Source organism: Ovis aries, chromosome 13, assembly GCF_016772045.2.
Source record: "Ovis aries strain OAR_USU_Benz2616 breed Rambouillet chromosome 13, ARS-UI_Ramb_v3.0, whole genome shotgun sequence".
NCBI classification, from domain to species: Eukaryota; Metazoa; Chordata; class Mammalia; order Artiodactyla; family Bovidae; genus Ovis; species Ovis aries.
In genome coordinates, this window is record NC_056066.1 from 27893399 (window position 1) to 27916527 (window position 23129).

At 42.5% G+C, this 23129-nt stretch overlaps 1 protein-coding gene across 9 annotated transcripts in view; it reads right to left on the minus strand.

Moving 5' to 3' along the window:
• FRMD4A (FERM domain containing 4A) overlaps window positions 1-23129 on the minus strand; it is a 703559-nt gene that overhangs the window by 203108 nt on the left and 477322 nt on the right. For all 9 annotated transcript variants that reach the window (XM_060397374.1, XM_060397375.1, XM_042230562.2 and 6 more), the window contains one exon: window positions 18457-18522. In XM_060397374.1, the coding sequence (XP_060253357.1) occupies window positions 18457-18522 (66 nt within the window). The remainder of the gene's footprint in view (window positions 1-18456; window positions 18523-23129) is intronic.

The following is a 23129-nucleotide window of genomic DNA, read 5'->3' on the forward strand; positions in this document are numbered from 1 at the left end:
GGAAAACAGGCTTAACTCCACCAGGAATCATCCTTCCCAAGAAAGACATGGCATAACATTTCTTCTGTAGTCATTCAGTTCAGTTCAGTTCACTTTAGTCGCTCAGTCGTGTCCGACTCTTTGCGACCCCATGAATCGCAGCTCGCCAGGCCTCCCTGTCCATCACCAACTCCCGGAGTTCACTCAGACTCACATCCATCGAGTCAGTGATGCCATCTAGCCATCTCATCCTCGGTCGTCCCCTTCTCCTCCTGCCCACAATCCCTCCCAGCATCAGAGTCTTTTCCAATGAGTCAACTCTCCGCACGAGGTGGCCAAAGTGCTGGAGTTTCAGCTTTAGCATCATTCCTTCCAAAGAAATCCCAGGACTGATCTCCTTCAGAATGGACTGGTTGGATCTCCTTGCAGTCCAAGGGACTCTCAAGAGTCTTCTCCAACACCACAGTTCAAAAGCATCAATTCTTCGGCTCTCAGCTTTCTTCACAGTCCAACTCTCACATCCATACATGACCACAGGAAAAACCATAGCCTTGACTAGATGGACCTTAGTGAGCAAAGTAATGTCTCTGCTTCTGAATATGCTATCCAGGCTGGTCATAACTTTTCTTCCAAGGAGTAAGCGTCTTTTAATTTCATGGCTGCAGTCCTCTGTTGCAAACGTCATGGGAAAGAGACTCTGAATTCCAGCACCCCATTTATGGTCTCCTCTCATAAATTCATTCTCCCTGATGCAATTCTTGGCTTAATGCATCACTTACCCTCTGAACTGTTTTCCACATATCGGAAGGCACTGACATGAGGGTCTTTAACTGTAAGCTCCTGGGAGGTGGGGACATTGCCTGTTTCTCGTTATTATCTGGTCTAAAATACTGACCTTGACAGTGGCATAAGATGGGTGGGATGGGGGTGTGCGGGAGGGAGGCCCCAGTGGGAGAGGACATGTATGCGTGCAGTTAATTCTATTTGCTGTACAGTATTGTAAAGCAACTATATCCCAATTAAAAAAATACTGACCATGACCTTGAGTAAAAGCCACCTTATGATGAATAAGATAAATACAAAGATTAACATAACTTTAGGACTTGGCTGAAAAAATCACCAATTCTGAAGACATTTTGAGGACATCACCTCGAAATGGTATTTAGTCATCTGACTGGACAGAGATGAAGGAAATTCTATTTACTAGGAAATACTTTTTGAATGACCTTCCTCAGTGGTCCTCTCAGCCAACAGGATCCCTGCCATATATGGCCACCATAACCATCCTGAGGAAGTCTGTAGAGGCTTTTCAGTGAGGTCCCGATTCATTTGGCTTTAGGACTCCAGTGTTCTTGCCTGGAGAATCCCAGGGACGGGGGAGCCTGGTGGGCTGCCGTCTGTGCGGTCGTACAGAGTCGGACACGACTGAAGTGACTTAGCAGCAGCAGCAGCAGCGTTCTTCTCTCCTTTCTTTCTCCTTTAAGCTTTATGAACATCAAAAACATTTTTTAAAAAGTCATTTTATTGAAGTATAGTTGATTTACAATGTTGTATTAATTTCTGCTGTACAGAAGAATGATTCAGTTATACATACATGGATACATATATGGAGAAGGAAATGGCAACCCAATCCAGTATTCTTGCCCGGAGAATCCCATGGACGGAGGAGCCTGGTGGGCTACAGTCCACGGGGTTGCAAAGAGTCGGACACGACTGAGCAACTTCACTTTCACGTATATATGTACATATACATTCTTTTCAATATAGTTCCCTGTGCTATACAGTAGGACTTTGTTTTTTAGCCATTCTATACATAATAATCCACACAGCATAGAGATTATCATCAACAATACTGTACTATAAACTTCAAAGTTGCTAAGAGACTAATGGTACTCATATTGCAATACATAAATATATCACATCAACACATTGTATACCTTAAACAATGTTATATGTGTTATTATACTTCAATAAAAAATGAAGAAAAGTCATGCCTCTGCAGTGGAACCCCAATAAAACCCTGGACAGTGATGCTTGATGGAGCTTCCCAGTAGGCAAACACACAGTTGCCCTGAGAGAGTGATGTGTCCTGATTCCACTGGGAGGGGACAAGGAAATTTGGCATTTGGAACCCTCTAGACCTTGTCCTATGTGTCTCTTCACTGGCAGGTCTGATTTGTATCCCTTACAATAAAATCCTATAATCCTTATAAGTATCATGCTTTCCTGAATTTCATGAGTCATCCTGGTGAATTCCTGAACCTCAGAGGGTGATTGGAACCCCCAAATTTACAGCCAGCTGGTCAGAAGTGCAGGGTGATTGGGGACCCCCAGGCTTGTGGCTGGTCTCTGAAGGGCGGGGGGTCTTGTTGGGGACGAGTGGAGTCTGCACTAACTCCCAGTGGGTGGGGCCAGAATCACATTTCGGGTTTGCAGCCTCTTTCCCCCACCTTAGCTCCCCCAAGGGACGCTGCTGCCTTGTGAGTGTCACAACCAGAGGCTTTGTCAGTCACAGAGGGGCTGTTATTGCGCAGCTGAACACTTGAAGACAGAGGTGTTTGGGGGCTAAAAAACGACCAAGCTCAAGGTTGGTTGGATTTTAGGAATTAAAGTCATTACTTGTGCCCTCTCCTATGTTACCCTCCTCTCTCTCTCTTTTTAAAGTATATCTAGTTCCTATGCTTTGAGTCACTGAAAAATAATCTGGTCGTCCCTTTTGCCACAAGTAAATGAGCACAGAAGTGCTAACTTGAAGATTCGAGAAGTTCTTATTTTGAAAGCAATTTGTTCATCTATTCATTTGTTCAATATCGTGGCATCAACTTTTGGATGAAAGCAGCCACCACAGGACCCCCGAGAAGAGGGTGCTGGGTTTCATTATTTCTAATTCTCACCACAATCCTGCAAGGTAGTTATTACAATTCCCATGTTAGCAACAAGAAAGCTGAGGTTCATACAGATAAATGTTTCCTAAGCCCACACACCATCCACAGGAGCGGGGCAGGTCAGGATTTTTACTTTATCTGAAGTATGAACTTTTACTATTTTATTCTATTTAATTACATCAATAGCTCCTGAGCCCTGATCCATTTTTCCATGGGTCAGTGGTGAAACAAGGAAAATAAGATTAATGTACATAAATGTTTTATAAAACAAAAGGTATCCTACACTTAAAGGACTGCTCTTTATTCTCCTTGTTTATCCTTTTTGGTATGTTTTTCTTTTTTATTAGATAAATGAAGGTTAATGTATTCAGCAATATTGTTAAATATTCTTACTTGATAAAAAAAAATCCAGCTCCACTTTTCTATTTTCTTTACATTTTATGGTTCCTTAAATTCCAAAGTCTGCGAACCACTGCCTCACACTGACCCTAACTGTGAGCCCCAGAGGGAAACTCTGGAAAGGCATACAGGCCTGCACTCTCCTCCACGTCAGATTCTTACTATCTTAGTATGCAGTGTGCCTGGGAGCATGCAGGCTCCCATGGTGGGCTGCACAGAACCAGATGCTGGCTCCGTCACCGGTTCCACCAGGGATGTGCTGAACCAGAGAATCTGCATTTCTAACGTGATACTCAAGATTTCCAAGTGATGCCATCAATCTCAGACTACACTTTGAGAAGCCCTGGCTTATGCCTACCACATCATTTCTGTTCACCTTGTCAGGGACTAGCTCAGATCTATGAATATAAACCAACAGAGTGTGGGGTGGGGAGGGAAGTAGGGCACAGAGAAGGTTTGTCCTTCATGATAAAAGAGTTACAAGAGGAGAAACTCCCTTCCTTCTTTGGGATGTGGCTGCGTGAAGATGCGCTACTTGGAGGTGCTGCAGCCAGCACGTGACCAGTGGAGTCCAGGAGCCTGAGGACTTCCAGAGAAGTAACTGCGTTTAATCTGGAGCTCAAAGTGAAGCTGAACAGAAAGGTGATTGTTTCCGTGCTTCTGAATACAATCTGGTGAGACCACAGCTGTTGAACTCAGGGTCACAGGGCAGTGCTACTCCCTAAAATATAGTGTGTGTGTGTGTGTGTGTGTGTGTGTGTGTGTGTGTGTATTTGACAAAGCCAACTGAATGCTGGAGGCAGCTCAGTATCATAGCATTCATTAGTTTATATATCATTTTATTCACCTCTGAAAGGCAAGCGAAAAGGCAGTTATCTGGTCACACCTCTCTGATTCTGTTATAGATATACTATTAAATGAAATGGAGAACTGGAGTCATTTGGAGGATTAGTACAATCCAACATACCTTTGTATGAATCCACTGATAGTCTCTCTGTTGTTTTAAAAATCACTGAGTCTATTACAAGAGTTAAGGAAGGTTAATCAATAATTTTTATAATACTGATATCCGGCTAGCTTTAATTTAGCAATGCATCCATCAACAGTTTAAAATGTAAGATTCACTGTACTTAGATTGGGAGTTTGAGATTGCCATGTACACACAGCTATATTTAAAACACATAACCAAACAACAAGGACCTACTGTGTAGCACAGGGAACTCTGCTCAATACTCTGTAACAATCGAAATGGGAAAATAACATGAAAAAGAACAGATACAGGTATATGTATAACTGAGTCACTTTATACCTGAAGCTAACACAATATTGTTAATCAACTATATTATGATATAAAATAAAAATTTTTTAAAAAGAATCACTGTATTCATCTAAGCCACTGTCAAAGGAAGTCACGTGAGATTTTAAAATCCTCTTCTCGTCAAGGAAAAAGTTGTGACCAGTTTTGAACTGGCAGTTAGGTGTTTCTGGAACCAGGCAGTTCTCCTGGGAATGATCTCAGATGGTTGGTATTCCAGCAGCCCTGGTTAGACACACGTTCTCCTGAGCCTTGCAGAGAAGCAAAGAATGCAACTGAATGCCCCAAAATGTCCATCCTGCTCTGGGCTACAAAATCTGGCTAGCACACCATATCCCCTGGAAAGGATACAGCCCTTAGTGGGAAGTAACAGTTAATGCAAGAACTTGTAAGAACTTGAGGCCATGAGTAATGAGCTGGGAAACTAATCACTAACTTGTTTACGAGGAATCATGCTTGCCTTCAGTTCTTACCCTACCACATTTCACAGTCAATATGATCCATTTGTATAAAACTAGGCTTCAAGATTATTTCAGTGTAAAGTATTATAGATAGGGTCATTTATAACAGACTGGGTTGCAACCATCAAAATCTTTTTTTCCCCCCATTTTATTCCCCAGAGTGACGAGCACTTAGCAAGCTTTGACATAGTTGGAAGTTACAACTGCATTCACTCATCTAGATGGTTATCAGTACTTGGCATGAATACATTTCCACTTACATCCCGTCTGTCCTCTGTGTGTGTGTGTGTGTGTTCAGTCGTTTGGTTGTGTCTGACTCTTCGAGGCCCCACGGACTCTAGCCATACTCCTCTATCCATGGAATTTTTCCAGGCAAGAATACTAGAGTGGGTTGCCATTTCCTACTCCAGGGGATCTTCCTGACCCAGGGATCAAACCTACATCTCCTGTGTCTCCTGCAATGGCAGTCAGATTCTTTACCACTAGCACCACTTAGGAAGCCCCCTCTGTCCCCTACGACCTTGTCATATGAGTGGTATATGACACTGGGAGGATTAGACGTGATAACCACTGTGCATAAAAGGCTCGGGGGACCATGTGTCAGGAAGCCTAAAAGGTTAAGCAATTAAGACATTTTTGACCGACACTCAACCCCATCCTTTGTCAAGGGAACTTGCACTGCACTCTAGAAATACTCCATAAAGCCCTGTACAGAGTTGCAAGGAAGACCAAATTACTAGGAATAATTACACCACAAATTATGTAGCATTTCCCCAGAGGCCGAGGTAGTTAACAATTCCATTTTACAAAGAGGTAGCAAAGGAAGAGGCTTGCCCAGGTTACCACAGCTACTAAGTGGTCCAGTTTGGGCACTGGATGGCCCAAGATGTGCGGAGAAGTCTTCTGAGCATGTTACATGTTCTAATTCACTGAATCCTAATCATAGCTCCATAAGTTCTAAAATTAATGTATAGATAAAATTGGCAGGAAGATTGGAGGCAGTTTTGATTCCCGGGTTACAGATAAGGAAACTGAAGCTTAAAGAGGCTGGACAATTGGCCAAGGTAATGGAGATACTAAGCATCAGGTTGGTAACTCCGGGACCTTGACTGATTTAAATTCTGGCCAGGTTTTGAAGCCGGGCTGTCTGGCCCTTGAATCTGTGCCGTCAGTGTATCGGTGATAAGCTGCTCTTCCCCAGAGCCATACAGCCTAATTTTGAATCAGGTATCTACTCTTTCCCTGCTGTGCCACCCTGAATAAGTTACTTAACTTCTCTATGCTGAAATTTCCTCATCTGAAAAATGGGAAGAATGATGGAGTTAATTATCATCTGATGATTCAGCACATATGGAACACTTAGAACAATTTGGCACAGAAAGAAGTACTCAGTTAGCTACATTGATGATGAATCACTAATCCATAAAATTTCCCAAAGCATTAAGAATTGGCTTTGGGAATTAAAGCTCGAATTGTATTGAACTGTTTGGGAATGTGTTCATTTGCATAAAGTAAAGGATAGTTATACTTTTTATCAGCTGGATTCTATCTAGTGATTTCTAAACCCTGAGGGCTCTGCTGAGACCCCTCAGGTGAATCCCTGTCAGGGGTAAGGGACAAGCCAGAGGGTTGAAACTTTCTCCATTTACATGACACTTAGACTATAGTATAGTATAAACAGAAATTTTAAAATCAAAGTTGATCTACAGTATTATATTAAGTTCAGGTGTATAACATAGTGATTCGATATTTTAATAGAATGGCTACCATCAAAAATACAATAAATAACAACTGTTGGCAAGGATGTGGAGAAAGGCAACCACTAGTACCACCGCTGGTGGGAATGTAAGTTGGTGCATTCACTGTGCAAAATAGTAGAGTCCTCAGAAACCTAAAACCAGAACTACCATGTGATCCAGCAGCTCCGTGCCTGGGCATATAGCTGAAGAAAATGAAAATACCAATTTGAAGCAATATATGTACTCTAATATTCAGAGCAGTATCACTTACAATTGCTAAGATAATGGAAGCAACTTCAGTGGCCATCAACAGATGAATGGGTAAAAAAGTTGTGATACACACACACACACACACACACACACACACACACACACACCGGAATATTACTCAGCCATAAAAAGAATGAAAATGTTGCCATTTGCAACAACATGGATGGACCCACAGTATTATACATTGTGCAGTAAGTCAGACAGAGAAAGACAAATACTGTAGGTTTTCACTTATATGTGAAACCTAAAAGATAAAGCAAATGGAACATAAACTTTATATATATAAAATTTAGGACACAGAAACACTGTGCGACTTGATATATTATAGTCCTCAGAACCAAACCTGCAATATCTCTGTGTCTGCTGGTACCCAGCAGGTGGCTTGATGCATGAGATGGGGGCTTTGGCAAGATCTGGAAATCTTCTGTGTTGCTTTGATAACTAAATTGTTGGTTCTTCACTGGGCAAGTGAGCAAACTGGCCGGTAGAGAGATTCAAGGGCTCTGGGGCAGGGCTCCAGGGGTGGGAGAGACTGGGAAGAGCACAGAGCAGCCGAGAGTTTCCCAGACCTCTGATCCCTTCACCACCTCTTCCCCTTCTCCCTCCCTCCCCTCCATCTCTGGGCAGGATGGGACAAGTTGCAGCAGAGGCTGCCAGAATGCACAGCTCTGTCTCCCCAAATCTTTGCGCACCCCCTCCTTATAAAGGAAAAATGGGGTGCCCTTGGTATAACTGCACAGAGAAAGGGGTGCTGTTACAGCCAGTGGAGAACACACAGCCCATTGCAGAAGTAAGAATACCCCAGATGTGCAAAAAGTCGCCCAGCCCACCTCTAGACATGACCTTCTGCTGCAAAGGGAGGCACACTGACATCTCTGCAGGGAAAGATGAATAACAGAGCTTTACCAAATGAGCAAGTGCAATTCAAGTTGAGCAATGAGCCAAAAATTAATGTGAGTTGTGGGTAAAAAACAGAAAACACCCAGATTTGTTAACACCCAGGTTCCCGTGAAGCCGTCCTTTCCAGATGGCCGGCTTTCTCTCCATCTCCACACTCTCCTGGGCTGGGGGTGCACACACGTGTGTGTGTTTTCTGTATATCTTTCCCCTCAGTTCAGTTCAGTCGCTCAGTCGTGTCTGACTCTTTGCGACCCCATGAATCGCAGCATGCCAGGCCTCCCTGTCCATCACCAACTCCCAGAGTTCACTCAGACTCATGTCCATCGAGTCAGTGATGCCATCTAGCCATCTCATCCTCTGTCGTCCCCTTCTCCTCCTGCCCACAATTCCTCCCAGCATCAGAGTCTTTTCCAATGAGTCAACTCTTTGCATGAGGTAGCCAAAGTACTGGAGTTTCAGCTTTAGCATCAGTCCTTCCAAACAACACCCAGGACTGATCTCCTTTAGAATGGACTGGTTGGATCTCCTTGCAGTCCAAGGGACTCTCAAGAGTCTTCTCCAATACCATAGCTCAAAAGCATCAATTCTTCGGCGCTCAGCTTTCTTCATAGTCCAACTCTCACATCCATACATGACCACTGGGAAAACTATAGCCTTGGCTAGACAGACCTTTGTTGGCAAAGTAATGTCTCTGCTTTTTAATATGCTATGTATCTTTCCCCTAGTGACACAATTATTCACATTTTGCTGACCTGCATTGGGTGTTAAGCTCGTTTCTGCCCCTCAACTTTCTCACCCCTCTTGGGCAGAAAGGCTACACCAGAGAGCCCACGGTCCCCACCTGTCTCCCAAGGCTCCTTTCTGCCAGCACTGCTTTGGGTTACCTTGGAGAATTTGTGGAAATGATTTTGTAAAAGGATCAACAAAACAAATAACTCAGCAGTAGCACACACACACACACAAAACAAAGCCACAAAAATCAGCTTTCTAGAGGGTCATTTCTGGGAGGTAAGGTGTCGCACTTTCTTCCTCTCCTGAAATTCCCTTTCTTGCCCTCCACACAGTGTGAACCCCATAAAACTGTCTTTTCAGTAGGACATAATCAGCCAACACTGGCCATTTCAAAGTATTCCAAGTGATATGCTTAAAAACTGGTTAAAATTAACATCAAGGGAGAATGGTGTACGGAAATGGAGGGCTGGAGTGGAAGGAGGGTAAGCGGGGAAAGGAACCAAAGAAGGGGATGTTGCTAAGGAACCAGAGCCTGGACCTCAACTGCCTGGAACCTGGTCTTTCCTCCTTGCCCTGAGCTGGCTGCTCCCGGAGTTGTGTGTGCCTGTATGCTGGGGTGTGTGTACTGGGTGTGGCCCCTGGATGACTGCACAACCAGCTGAATCCTGACACTCCTCTGTCACAGCCCCACAGGGAGACTGGGGTTTGCTTTGGTTATCAAGCAGAGCAGAGCTCCCCAAGTTTTCCATAAAGGCCCTCCATGCAAAAAGGAGAATGTAAAGGTTCCTCCCTCCTCTCGCCAGAGGCGGAAACTCCTGAGCTGCTTGTGGTCCCTAAGGTTATACTTTAAGAACTATTTCTTATTCCTCCAAGCCACTAATTTTGATTCCACTGAGAGTGACCATTACATACCATTATGTCCTCCGTCTGTGATCTATACTTTAACATCTATTTGCTTCGCGATGTGCCTTTAAGATGTTAAGTATTATCAGCCACCCCCAGGGGCTGGGAAGACATCTGTTTGGCTCATTTGGGGGCATGCCCAGCTTTGCAGCCAGAAGCTTAATAAATGATGATGGCCATCGCAGTGACTCTGAGGTCAGCCCACAGCACTGCTGCCTGACCCCGCTGGCTCTCATTTTATGAGGCGGCCTGGGGGCCTGGGAGGTCCCAGACAGAAGGTCCAGAACACCCAGGGCCCTCGATCTGCTCCCAGCTCTGCACAGGGCTTCCCACCCCTGGCTGAGACTGTACCTCCTGGTGACTTCAGCCCAGACAGGAGCAGATGGCCCGGCCGGCTCTCACTTCAGTAGATGGGCCAGCTAGCAAAGCAGACCACCCTTCTCGGCTGAGAAGATATGGAATCAACTCTGTATATTTCTTTTCTCGGCAAAGTGCGTTTTGGGGAAATTCTTGGCTTCCTTGATAGAAAATAATCCTTTGCATTTTTATAGAAGAACATGATAAACCATGGAAGAAGCTAAGGATGGGGGCGAGGGTGAATATGAACGTGTGTGCGCGCACAGAGGAAACTCAGGGCTCGTTCATTTATCCCATGCAACACTATTAGACTTCCAGATTTCTGAAAAAGTCATGTACAGGTTGCATTTTTCAAGCCCATTATAGGTAAGAATATTACTTTGCCTTCAATGCTGCTTTATTCAGAGGCTATATAAATTTACTTTAAGCCGGTATCACTAGCATCTTTGTCAGGCAGAGGAAAGTGATGAGAATCCAAGAATTATTAAATCTGCTGCTAAGTTTCTCTCATACCTGATACCCTCAGGCTTAGACAAGATGTTGAAACTCTTTATCATGTGTCAGATCTGTGTATCTTGACTTTATCGATTAGAAACTGAGTTCAAAGAACCGAAACAACCCCAGGAAGCCCATGTTCAGTTCTCGATCTGAGATGAGGTTTGTTTTTTAAACTTTTATTTATTTATTTGCAGCGGTGCTGGGTCTTTGTTGCTTCATGAGCTTTTCTTCAGTTGAGGAAAGCGGGGGCTACTGTCTGGTTGGGGTACACAGGCTTCTCATCACAGTGGTTTCTCTTGAGCAGGACAGGCTCTAGGGTGCATGGGCTTCCACAGCTGTGGCACGTGGGCTCAGCAGTCGCAGCTCCAGGCTCAAGAGCACAGGCTCACTAGCTGTGGCACACGGGCTTAGCTGCTCTGCAGCAGGTAGAATCTTCCTGGACCAGGGATCGAACCTGTGTCTCCTGCACTGGCGGCAGATTCTTTACCACTGAGCATCACCAGGGAAGCCGTGAGAGGAGGTTTGAAGTCTTTAACTCTAGTCACTTATGAAGCTGGTGTTGGGGCCAACATGGCAGCCACATATCACATGAACCATCTCACAAGTCTGATATTAATCATATATATTTCTTACTTGTGCAATGAAAGAGAATAGGCTGAAATGTCAGAGGAGCAGTGTTCCAGCTGCATATACTACTCTGTGACCCTTTAGCAAGTTAATCAACCTGTCTGAATGTCTGTTTCTCCACCTGAGTTATCATCTTATTTACATAATTAATGTGAAGATTAAATAAGATATACTCCAGGGAAACTTTGTAAAGTGCCATCATTATTATAGAGGTCATTCAATAGGAAATTTGGATAACCTTAAACAAGTTTATTAAGTTTATAATTTTTCTCTTGCTTCTCTTTATCCTTCAGAGATAGCTGCCCAACAGAAATATCATGGAAGCCTAATAGGAAATTTCCATGTTTTTTAGTTAGCCACATGAAATAAGGAACAAGAAATCAGTGAGATTAATTTTAATTATGTATTGTCTTTCATCTCACCATAGCCCAATAATATTTCAACATGGAATCACTGATATAAAAATCATTAATTAGATTTTTTTTAAAATGAAGTCTTCAGAATTTGGTGCGTGTTTTACAGTCACAGCCCATCTTAATTGGCACTGGCCACATTTCAAGGGCTCCAACTGTACCCCACAGTGTAGCTTTAAATCTCTCTTGATGCTTCTGTCCCACTGGTTTTATCAGGATTAGGGACACCATGTAATACACAAGAACAGTCCAGCTACTATCTTTAATTCTCTTGAAAACACACTGATTTGTTTAAGTTTGCTCCATTTCTCAGAATCACAGGACACTTCATTCCTCTATTTTAATGGAAGTAAATAGTTATAAATATGATGTCAATGGCCACTTAGAGATGGGGTCAGAGAAGAGAGAGGGTAATCTTAGGATTCATCCCGCATCACTGGGGAGCTCCCTCTGCGGCAGGGGCTGGAGAAGACTCTGGTGTGCTCTCGTCAAAGGGAGGAAATTCTGCCATGAGCATAGTACCCACTCATCCAAAGAACCGGGAAAGACTCTGACACAAGGCATCTCTGGAAGTAGAAGGTACACATCTGTTTTTCTCTCATTGGCTTGTCTTCCTGGAAGACAAGCTCTCACACAGTATCATAAACCTCAAGAGACCCTAATAAGGAAGGACCACACCTCAGCCATTCCAATCTAGTGAGAATCTATTGTATTTTTAAGAAACCCAAAAGAAAGAGCCCAGAATCTTCCCATTAACGGCTTCCAGTCCTCCACCTACTGACCCTGTCAGGAAATTCCTCTCCATCTTATTGAAATGATTCTAAGAGTAAAGCTCATTTCTCTTTCTTTGCTTCCAAAATGTTCCCTTAAATACACATTCAGATCAGAAAAAAGTGGAGAAAGTCATTTTAAAGGAATAACTATATGAAGGCCAGATGCAAGAAGTTCAGTTTAATACAAAACAAGCATGGCACCCTCCTGTCTGGTTATAGAAGTATCAAAAGGTTGGTTGAGAAAAGTCCATGATGGTGGCCTCTTGTATTTTGATGCAGGCTTTTTCAAATACGTTTCTAAAAGGTTGAAACAATTTGGTGCAATGGAGAAAATGCCATTGACTCTGTTGAATGGGAGTGCGATGTGGCTGGACAAAGTTCACACAATGATGATCAAGGCTGAAGGGTTGACTTGTTACTAAATCACATCTTTGTGTCACAGCATGGTTCCAGCTGTCCGTAAGTGCAATTCAGTGACTTAGGGCATCACACGGTCATGTTGTGGGTGTCAGGAACCTGCCTGTGGATTGAGGGATGAGCCTTCTGAATATTAATATCCCTGTATGTGAATTCTTGACCTCTGTTCTTTTCCTGTACACGTAATGTGGGATTTACTCAACACCATCAGGAACTTGGAAGTGCAGATTCCACTTGGCCATCTCAAAAGGGTTTTGTAATAAACCTTTAATGTGAGGATTATGGCCATTTTGCTCTGTAACCCTTAGAAGGGAAATGCTTCCATCACAGTGGCCAGGTCTGCACAGGTGCAGGAAATAATCTCTGTAGTTGTCTGATTACCAGCATCCTTCTGATACAAAGCAATTCTGGTTAGATGTTGATTCTTAGTTAGCCCAGGGTTCTACCACTTCTGTTGGAAACTGTGCTGCTTCTGAAGGTGTGTGGTCTAGCCTTAGATGAATCTCTTACCTTAGTCTTTAGTAGCTGAAAAGCTTGTCCTCCCATGTCTGTTGCTATTATCAATGCCCTTCATTCCTTCATCCTTGTGTGTAAACCTGTTTTCATCTTTGTAAGAGATGACCATTTCCTCCAAACTTGCCTCTCCATCTTATAAGCCCTGTGAGGTGAGCGTAGGAAACATCCACCCTTCCCCACCAGATCAAAAGATTAGGAAGGGTACTGCTCAGTCTACAGCTTATTACAAATATTCTGGAATGGTTCTTAACAATGGCAAAAACTTTAGCGTTTAATATGCATAATACTGGTGACTAAACAACTTACAAGGTTCTCAGTCTATGAAGCTGCTAAAAAAAGAAGGGTTCCAAGTCAAAATATTTATATGCTATTAAAAACTTAGAGATGGGTCCCAATGAATTCAAGAATAGGGAATCCCCTAAAGCTTCTGTCAAAAGAGTACAATCCTGGACTACAGTAGTTTATAGGATACAAACAAAAGTCATATATTTAAGTTGGCTTTTGTCCATCCTTGTTTCTCCAAGTTCTGTTGAAACTCATATTGTAATAATATATGAGAGTTTAGAATCATTTCTTCTTCATTTTTTTTTCCTGAGGCAAGGAATACAACTTTATTCGGAAAGCCAGCTGACCAAGAAGATAGCAGACTAATGTCTCAAAACAACCATTTTCTTCTTCTTCATATTTTTAAAATTAACTTTATTGGAGTATAGATTTATACCATTATGTATGTTAGTTTCTACTGTACAGCAAAGTGAAATCAGTTATACATATATCCATTCTTTTTAAGATTCTTTTCCCATATAGGTCACTGAAAGTGAAAGTGTTAGCTGCTCAGTTGTGTCTGACTCTGTGACCCACTGGACTGTAGCCCGCCAAACTCCTCTGTCCGTGGAATTCTCCTCTCAAGAATACTGGAGTGGTTTGCCATTCCTTTCTCCAGGGGATCTTCCCAACACAGGGACTGAACCTGGGTCTCCTGCATCACAGGCAGATTTTCCTTTACCATCTAAGTCATTAAGGAATCCCCATATAGATCATTACAGAGTATTCATTCAGTAGAGTTTCCTGTGCTATACAGTAGATCCTCATTCAGTTCAGTTCAGTTCAGTCGCTCAGTCGTGTCCAACTCTTTGCGACCCCATGAACCGCAGCACACCAGGCCTCCCTGTCCATCACCAGCTCTGGGAGTCCACCCAAACCCATGTCCATTGAGTCGGTGATGCCATTCAACCATCTCATCCTCTGTCGTCCCCTTCTCCTCGTGCCCTCAATCCTTCCCAGCATCAGGGTCTTTTCCAATGAGTCAGCTCTTGGTATCAGCTGGCCAAAGTATTGGAGTTTCAGCTTCAACATCAGTCCTTCCAATGAACCCCCAGGACTGAGCTCCTCTAGAGTGGACTGGTTAGATCTCCTTGCAGTCCAAGGGACTCTCAAGAGTTTTTTCCAACACCACAGTTCAAAAGCATCAATTCTTCAGCACTCAGCTTTCTTCACAGTCCAACTCTCACATCCATACATGACCACTGGAAAAACCATAGCTTTGACTAGACGGACCTTTGTTGGCAGAGTAATGTCTCTGCTTTTTAATATGCTGTCTAGGTTGGTCATAACTTTCCTTCCAAGGAGTAAGCGTCTTTTAATCTCATGGCTTCAATCTGCAGTGATTTTGGAGCCCAGAAAAATAAAGTCAGCCACTGTTTCCCCCTCTATTTGCCATGAAGTGATGGGACCGGAGGATCCATATTAGCTCCCCATTTTATATATAGCGGTTTGTATATGTCAATCCCAACCTTCCCTCTTTGGTAACCAGAAGTTTGTTTTCCACATCTGTGACTGTATTTCTGGTTTTCTAGATAAGTTCATCAGTAACTTTCTTTTTTTTTTAGATTCTACATACAAGTGATATCATATGATATGTCTTTCTCTGACTTACGTTACTCAGTATGACAGTCTCCATCCATGTCACTGCAAATGACATCATTTTGTTCTTTTTTATGGCTGAGTAACATTCCTTTGTATATATGTACAACATCTTTACCCATTTGTTTGTCAATGGACATTTAGGTTGCTTCCACTTTTTTTTTTTTTTTTTGGTGCTAAACTCAAAGCAATTGGTTCTATGGTCCTTGGCGGAGGTACTTCCAGAGTATCTTAGGATTTGTCCATTTTTTCATTCACAAGGATTTATTTAGTGACCTATGTGCCAGGCCCTGGGCTGGGTGCTGGGGCTACACAGTGATCATGACACAGATCCGGCCCTCACACTGCTGATGGCTCTGAGAAATGCCAAGTAAACAGGCCATGGCAGTGAGTCGTGATGAGTTGTGACAGTAAGAGGGAAAGCTCAGGGCAAGGGTGAAAGTTAATGTCTTGGAGCAGGACTGTCAGCAGGGGGTCTTCCCAGGACAGACACCCCCTCCCCCGCCCCGACCATGTCCTCTGCCTGCCTCTTATTTGTAGAAGAACATTAGCCTGATCCAAATTCCAGAAAATAAATTTAATCACACAAGTGAGAAAATACAGAAACAAAGGAAATAAGCAAGACAAAATAACAATAGCTCAGCCATTAAACAATGTCAAGGACCTAAGGACCATAGATAATATATTCTGAGCCATAGCCTTCGCGTTGCTCTGTAGATACTAACCCACCCCCTTAACCAGGTGGAAGAAGTTAACTCTGTGCTGACCACAAACACAAAGACCCCAGGCTGGCTGGAACCAGAAAGCTGATGATGCTGACTTCCAATTACCTCACTACAAAAGAATCTGAAGAAAGTCCACACGTTGACCACAACCTCTCCATGTGTTTAAAAGCCATTCCCTGAAAACCCCTGGGGTGTTCAGGCCTTTCAAGCATTAGCTGCCTGGACTCCTGTCTTGGTGAGTGAAAGTCGCTCAGTCATGTCTGGCTCTTTGCGACCCTATGGACTAAACTGTCCATGGAATTCTCCAGGCCAGAATACTGGAGTGGGTAGCCTTTCCCTTCTCCAGGGGATCTTCCCAACCCAGGGATTGGAGCCAGGTCTCCTGCATTGCAGGCGGATTCTTTACCAGCTGAGCCACAGGGAAGCCCTTAGCACCTGCAATAATGCTGCACTTCACTTCTCCACAATCTTGTTTCAGCAACCAGCTTTACTGTGTATGGGTGAGCAGACACAAGTCTGGTTGGGTAATGGTAAGACCCAGACCTGGGGGACAAGGAAAGTCTTAGAGGGCAAAGCATCTTCGAATCTGGGAACTGAAAGCTTAACAGAAACCATCCAGGGACAGAGGTGAGGACATGGGAAGGAGTGTTCCAGGAAGAGGGAATAGCATTTGAAGCACGTTCTGAAAAGGGATGGGAAGAGTGTGAACTTCTCTTATTCGGTCCAATTCAACATTTTCTTGATGGTAAACGGTTGAACATGCCCTTTCCAAAACTGCTGCACATCAGTAAATGCATCTCTTTTCAGTGACTTGAGACTGCTTCAAATGCCCCCAACCATACTTCCCCAGAGCGAATCAGCCAACCGACTGTCATTTCATTGCCACTGAGGTGTCATTTCCTGTTTAAGAGGGTAGCTGCTTTCTAAGCCTCTAAGAGCTGATATTAAAAACCATCTAAAACACACCAGACCACTCATCTCTCAGCATCTCAAGTTGACTCTTAACCATTTAGAGCTCCAAGTGCTTTATTAGTTTGTGATGCTGCTAACTGAAGAGATCTTGCTCACTTTATAGTCTTATCCACTGCCCCACCCTCCAATCCAAGCCAAAGTTTCAACTCTTAATAAGCCTGTGGTCTTCCGAATCTAGTCTAACAAGGACATAATCCAAAACATGGGAGAACAGTACAAGGGTAGATAAATTAATCACAACATTTAATAGTAATAGCAAAAATGTGATAGTGGAAAAATTGTAAAGAAAGCTTCAATGGACCTAAATGAGTAAGTGACTCAATACTAATGGAATATCCATTTCTGGAATTTATGAAGCTATTCACAAAGATGACAATTTTCAGTAACTTAGAAAAGGCTAATGAAAGACAGCATTAAGTGAAAAAGAAAATACAGAGAATTAGTCACACATGACTGCAACTATGTAAGAAATACAAATATGAAAAGTGCTGGAAAGAAATCTACCAAAATGAGAATAGGAGTTGAACTGTTATTTGTGGTTTTTGAGCTTCTTCCCGCAATTTCTTTCCTACACTGCATTTGTAACACCTTTAAAACTGAAATCTTATTAAAAGTAGTCACTCTTTAAGTTAGCAATTTGAACATTTTCGAATCCAAGCAGCACATACACGGGAACATGAGATCTGAGTGCCTCTATGTAAATCTCCCCACGGGAGCATAGTTTTCCCTCGTGAATGCACATGTGGGCATTGTTTCAACCCACTGAGGGACTGCAGCATCTCCAGGGCAAATATGACGGAAGTTAAGGAGCACTGCCCTCAGAATATGATAGACACTGGAGAATATTAAGCAAATATGGTTAGAAAAGTTGGAGGTGAGTAAGAGATTTGGAATTAAGTTCTTTAAATCAAGTTTCCAAACTTCACCATTCTTTAGGGCTTTGAGTAAAACAATGATACGTTATTTTTTGAAGCTGAACAAAAACTAGGGTCCATTTCTAACGGACTAATTCTAATGCCTGGATTCTAAGGCCTGTTCTGACTTCTCTGCCATGGATAAGTTTTTTGTTTGGGGATAAATGATTTCCTATGTGTCAACTTACAGACAATCAACAGTGATGGCAATGATGACCTCTGGGAGGGAGTTGGAGTTACTGAGCCTTTAGAGAGAAGACAGAGCCAGGAGACTGCTCTTCTTTCGTCACACCTATGAAGGCTTGACTTGAAAATAATGAACTGTTTTCTGTAACTCGAGCAAGGAAGATGACAAAATCAGTCTTGCCGCAAGAGTTCTCTAGGTTATACTATAGCCAACTCCTTCCATTCAGAAAGATTAGCTAATGGCAGTTGTGGAATTTCCTTTTCTAGAGATTTGTAACAATAGGTTTGATCTATATCTGGCCTTGAATGCCTTAGGGGTTCTGTTCAAATAAGCAGAATGAACAAAAATAGCGTGCAAGCATGTGCGCTTGCACACACACACACACACACACACACGCACACACACACACACCACAGCGTGCCCCAATCTTCTCTCAGAGATTTTAATAGATTTTTAAATGATTTATTTTCTTACCCACCCTTCAGCTGAATCAATATCTGAACTGCATCAGTCATAGAAAAAACTTAGAAAGTTGGCCAAGAGTCATTTACCTGAACTAGGAGTTCCAGCTTCCGGTCATCAAGAAGATGTACTTGACATCGACGGCCCTCCGTCATCTAAGAAGAAAGACAAATGATGGTCACTAAGAGTCTAGTGGCCTTTCACAAGGTTAGAGGGTCCCCATGCTGGATGCCAGCAGGCACATTCCTCTGGGCAAAACCTCCCCTGGGAGCTGGAGACTATAAGGCCAAGAAACGGCAGGATTGGTTCATTCATTCATTCAAAAATATTTATTGAACATTTTCTACGTGCCAGGTACTATTTTGGGAGCTGGTGCATAGTGGCACACAAGACTAGGTCCCTGTTCTCACAGAGGTTACATCCTTACGGGGGAGATGTGAAATAAACTAGCAAATGCATATATAACATAATATCAGGTGGTAATAGTTCTTCCTTCTTGAGTCACTCTTTAATAATTTTATCACTGTGCATTAGGGTCACAGTTCAGTATCTGGTCTCTGCCACCTCCCAACTCGTTCCCCTATTTGACCACAGGGAGCAAATGACCACCCCACTGGCAACTGAACTTGATTTCCGTGTTAATCATCCCCTCTCCTCATGAGACTCTAGTCCCTACAGAGCTATCACTTATGTTACAGGAACCCTGGAGACAAAAGCTCACAGCTGAACTTGACCTCTCACCCTTGTGCCTTTCACCAATAACATATCTGGACAATAGAAAGAGCATCTTGGCAGGCATCAGGAGACCAAGTCAAGTCTTAACCCCGCTGGTTATTGGCTGCAGGACTTTGAACAAGCCTCTGTTCATCTCTGCACCCCAATCTCATATATTAAAACAAGTAGGTGGGCCCACTGGGAGCAATTGCAGCATTTGCTGGAGCCCTGGCATCATCCTCAAAGGAAATCCTCTGAAGACCAAGCTTTCTGGGAGATGTTAGACGGCCACCATTCTAACAAGACTCTTGCTATTCCAAGAAGCTTCACCATGTCTGATTTCAAGCAACTGTCAGGACAACACGCAGAGTGTTTCTGACAGACAGAGACAAAACACACCACCTCCAGGTAGAATGATGCTGGGAGAGGGCAAGGAAGCTCCGTGCCTTCCCCCATAACTTCCCTATGCGTTTCTTCTATCGGGGTGTTCCTGGGTTTCATCCTTTTATAATAAACCAGTGGGGCTTTCCAGGTGGCTCAGTGGTAAGAACAACAGCAATAAACCAGGAATCTAGTAAGCAGAAACAAAACAAGAAAAACCTAATATATACCGCTTCAAGAATGGAGATACTAGCAAAGGCCAGTAAAATAATTAGGATGTGTTGATTTATTTAGTTATTATAGTATGTATTAACTTTGTTTTAACATAACTTATTTAACTGTAAGTTTATATAATTAGTGTTAATAATGGCTATGTTTTACAACTGGAGCACAGAATTCCTGAAAAGATAACAACTATGCTCACAAGTGAATGCGAGCCACCCCAACACAGCTGCCTGGACCAGAAGACTCCGAGATTCCTTCCAGCCTTTGGCTTTACCTATGGCTGCAGCCCCCGCTGAAGCCACCTTCTCTTTCCCCAGCTATCAGCCATGTCATGCAGACCCAAAGGAAAGATGAACACGGACTGACTCCAGCCTTGCCTCACTTCATGGGCATCACAGTACGCTCTCAGGAGCGCTTTCTCCAGGAAACGCAGAGAAGGCAGCCTCTTCTCTCCTTGCCCAACCCGGCTCCTTCCCTGACCACTGGCATGTGCGAAGCTCTTGTCTGTTCCTACCAGAGAATTCTTTCTCCTTCCTTCAAAGAAGCCAACCAAGTCATAGTATTATTCATGCTTCCATCAAGTCATATTATCACTCATAGTTATTCATAAGAGTATGATTCAGCCATAAGAAAGGAAATCTAGCCATTTATGACAACGTGGATGGACTTGTAGAGCATTCTGCTAAGTAAAATAAGTCAGACAGAAAAAAAATACAGTACGATCTCACTTATATGTAGACTCTAAAATAAACCAATGAAACCAAAAAGTCATGAACTGCTAGAGACTGAGAACTTGGTGGTGGTTGCCAGAAACAGGAAAGTGGGGGTCGGGGGTAGAAATTGGGTGAAGCTGGTCAAAGAGCACAAGCTTCCAGTTAAAATAAATAAGACCTGGGCATGTACTGTACAGTCTGCTGACTATAATGAATAATACAATATTGTATATTTGATAGTTGCTAAGATTAGCAGATATCAAAAGTTCTCATCACAAGAAAAAAATTTTGACACTTATATAGATGTTAACTAGACTTATTCTGGTGATCACTTAACAACATATACAGATATCAAATTATGCTGCATGCCTGAATATAATCTTATAAGCCAACTATATCTCAATTTTTTAAAAAGGAAAACTTTTACAAAGTGAATAAAAAACTTGGCTGGAAAAAAAAATCCATCAGCTTCATTTCAATCATTGCCCAATCTAAGTTCAAAGAAAGCTACTATAATTTTATAGTATGCTAAAATATACCAAAATGTATAAATGATTCTCTTAACAAAAAAGAGCACCCAAAATGTTCACGTTTCAATAGGGCAGCTGACAGCAACTGCACAGGCATTTCGGATAACATTTCAGATATTTAGCAATTCAGTTCTTATTAGGACGAACTCAAGGTCAACAGAGAGGGGGTTCTAGGAAGGCGAGTGCTACAACCATCTTGAATATTATTTTGGAATTCCTTTAAAAACATTTATTAATATTAATTGTTTGAGAAAATTTTCTGAAGGGTGGGGAAACATTTTTAAATTTTTAAATTTATTTTAGTTGGCAGATAATTGCTTTACAATGTTGTATTGTTTTCCACCATACAACAGTGTGAATCAATCATAAGTATACATACATCTCCTCTCTCTTGAACCTCTCTCCCTCCCTCCCTATCCCTCTAGGCTGTCACACAGCACCAGGTTGAGTTCCTTGTATTATACAGCAACTTCAAAGCTAAGGACAATTTTAAGGAATTTTAAGAAATTCTGTTTGTCCTCTCCATATATAAAACACAAAGTTTTGAACTTCTTTTAATTGTAAACAGTCAAGGGTATACACATGTTCTTGAGTTGCTTACTCACATTCTAGTAAGTTGTATAAAAACCAAGGAAAGTTGGTATCCAAGAGACATTACTATATCAAATAAAGTTCTACTCATGGCCATAAAGAAGAGGTAGCCGTATTATTTTTCTCAAAATATTTCCAAACTTGGGTATAATATTTCCAAACTTGGGTATAATATTTCCAAACTATGGGTATAATTCATACCCATATCTAAAGTCTGAGACTCTCATACCTGAGTCTCATTTTCATCTGAAACATACAGTTCCATTCCCTGCATCTCATCTTCTCTGCTCAGACATTTAAAGAAGTAGCTGTACATTCAGATGTTAAGACCTACCCAAGGATCTTCCAACTTCATTCTTCCTTTAAACAAAATCTCACAACTAAATCTTGGGGGATTTACACGCACACTCCCTATTCTAATAGGAAATTTGGTTCCCTGGTGGCTCAGACGGTAAAGCGTCTGCCTGCAATGTGGGAGACCCGGGTTCGATCCCTGGGTCAGGAAGATCCCCCAGAGAGGGAAATGGCAACCCACTCCAGTATTCTTGCCTGGAAAATTCCATGGACAGAGGAGCCTGGTGGGCTACAGTCCATGGGGCTGCAAAGTGTTAGACATAACCAAACAACTTCACTTTCCCTTTTGGAAGGCAAATTGCCTCTGAGAAAAATCTGCACAGAGAAGTGAGTCTAAACAGAAACTCAACTTTGAATCATCATGTTTTTGAAAGCACAACTTTCTTTTGACAGCACAGCTGTGGCTTTTTTTTCCCCTCAAAAAGGAGACCTGTTTGTTGTTCCACATGGATGGGAAATAGGAGCATCCTGCTTTCATCATCAGCTGAGAAAAGGTTTGCCATCCTGGGTGTGTGTACAGAGAGAGTGGCTGGACATCTGTAGCTTTGTCTGGCTTCCCAGGCACAGTGAAATTTTCTTCTGAATACTAACAATTGCAAATTAATACTGCTTTCCTTGTTCTCATTTTCAGCTGCTCGGGCACAACTGGAGGGCTGGCATTACCCTCAAAGGAAATCCTTTCGGAGAACAAGGCTTCTTGCAGATGTCAGCTGGCTACCTCTCCAGCCATGAATCGACTTGTTACAGAACAATTCTATACCAAGCAGACGCCTGCCAAGTGCACTGTGATGCCAAAGGATACACAGAATAGTATTATTTTGGAAATAAGGTGCCCGCTCCATTTATCCAACTTTGCTGTTAAGACACACCGTGAATCATGAAAACTGCACACAAACATGGAAATGCATGTATGATACAAGCTTAAGCAAACAGCAGGATATGAAATGTGTACTATAAAGGTAGCCAATAAAATTGTGGGAATTAAGAGGCAAAAATAAATAACTGATGTGCTGGGGTAGTAGGGTTATGGGTGGTCCTCCACCTTCACCCAAATTCGACCTCACATCTTTTTTCCTTTTTTCAGTTAAAAAATGTAAAAAAGAAACTTTATCTGGAAAAATGAAGGACTCTGCTTGAGGTCAGCTATAGGAAATGGAGCTTGAGAGGCTTCCTTCTCAGCAAATTCATTTTAGATTGCCTGTGAGATATTCAAATTAATTTTTAATTAGAGTTTGGTTGATTTACAATGTTGTA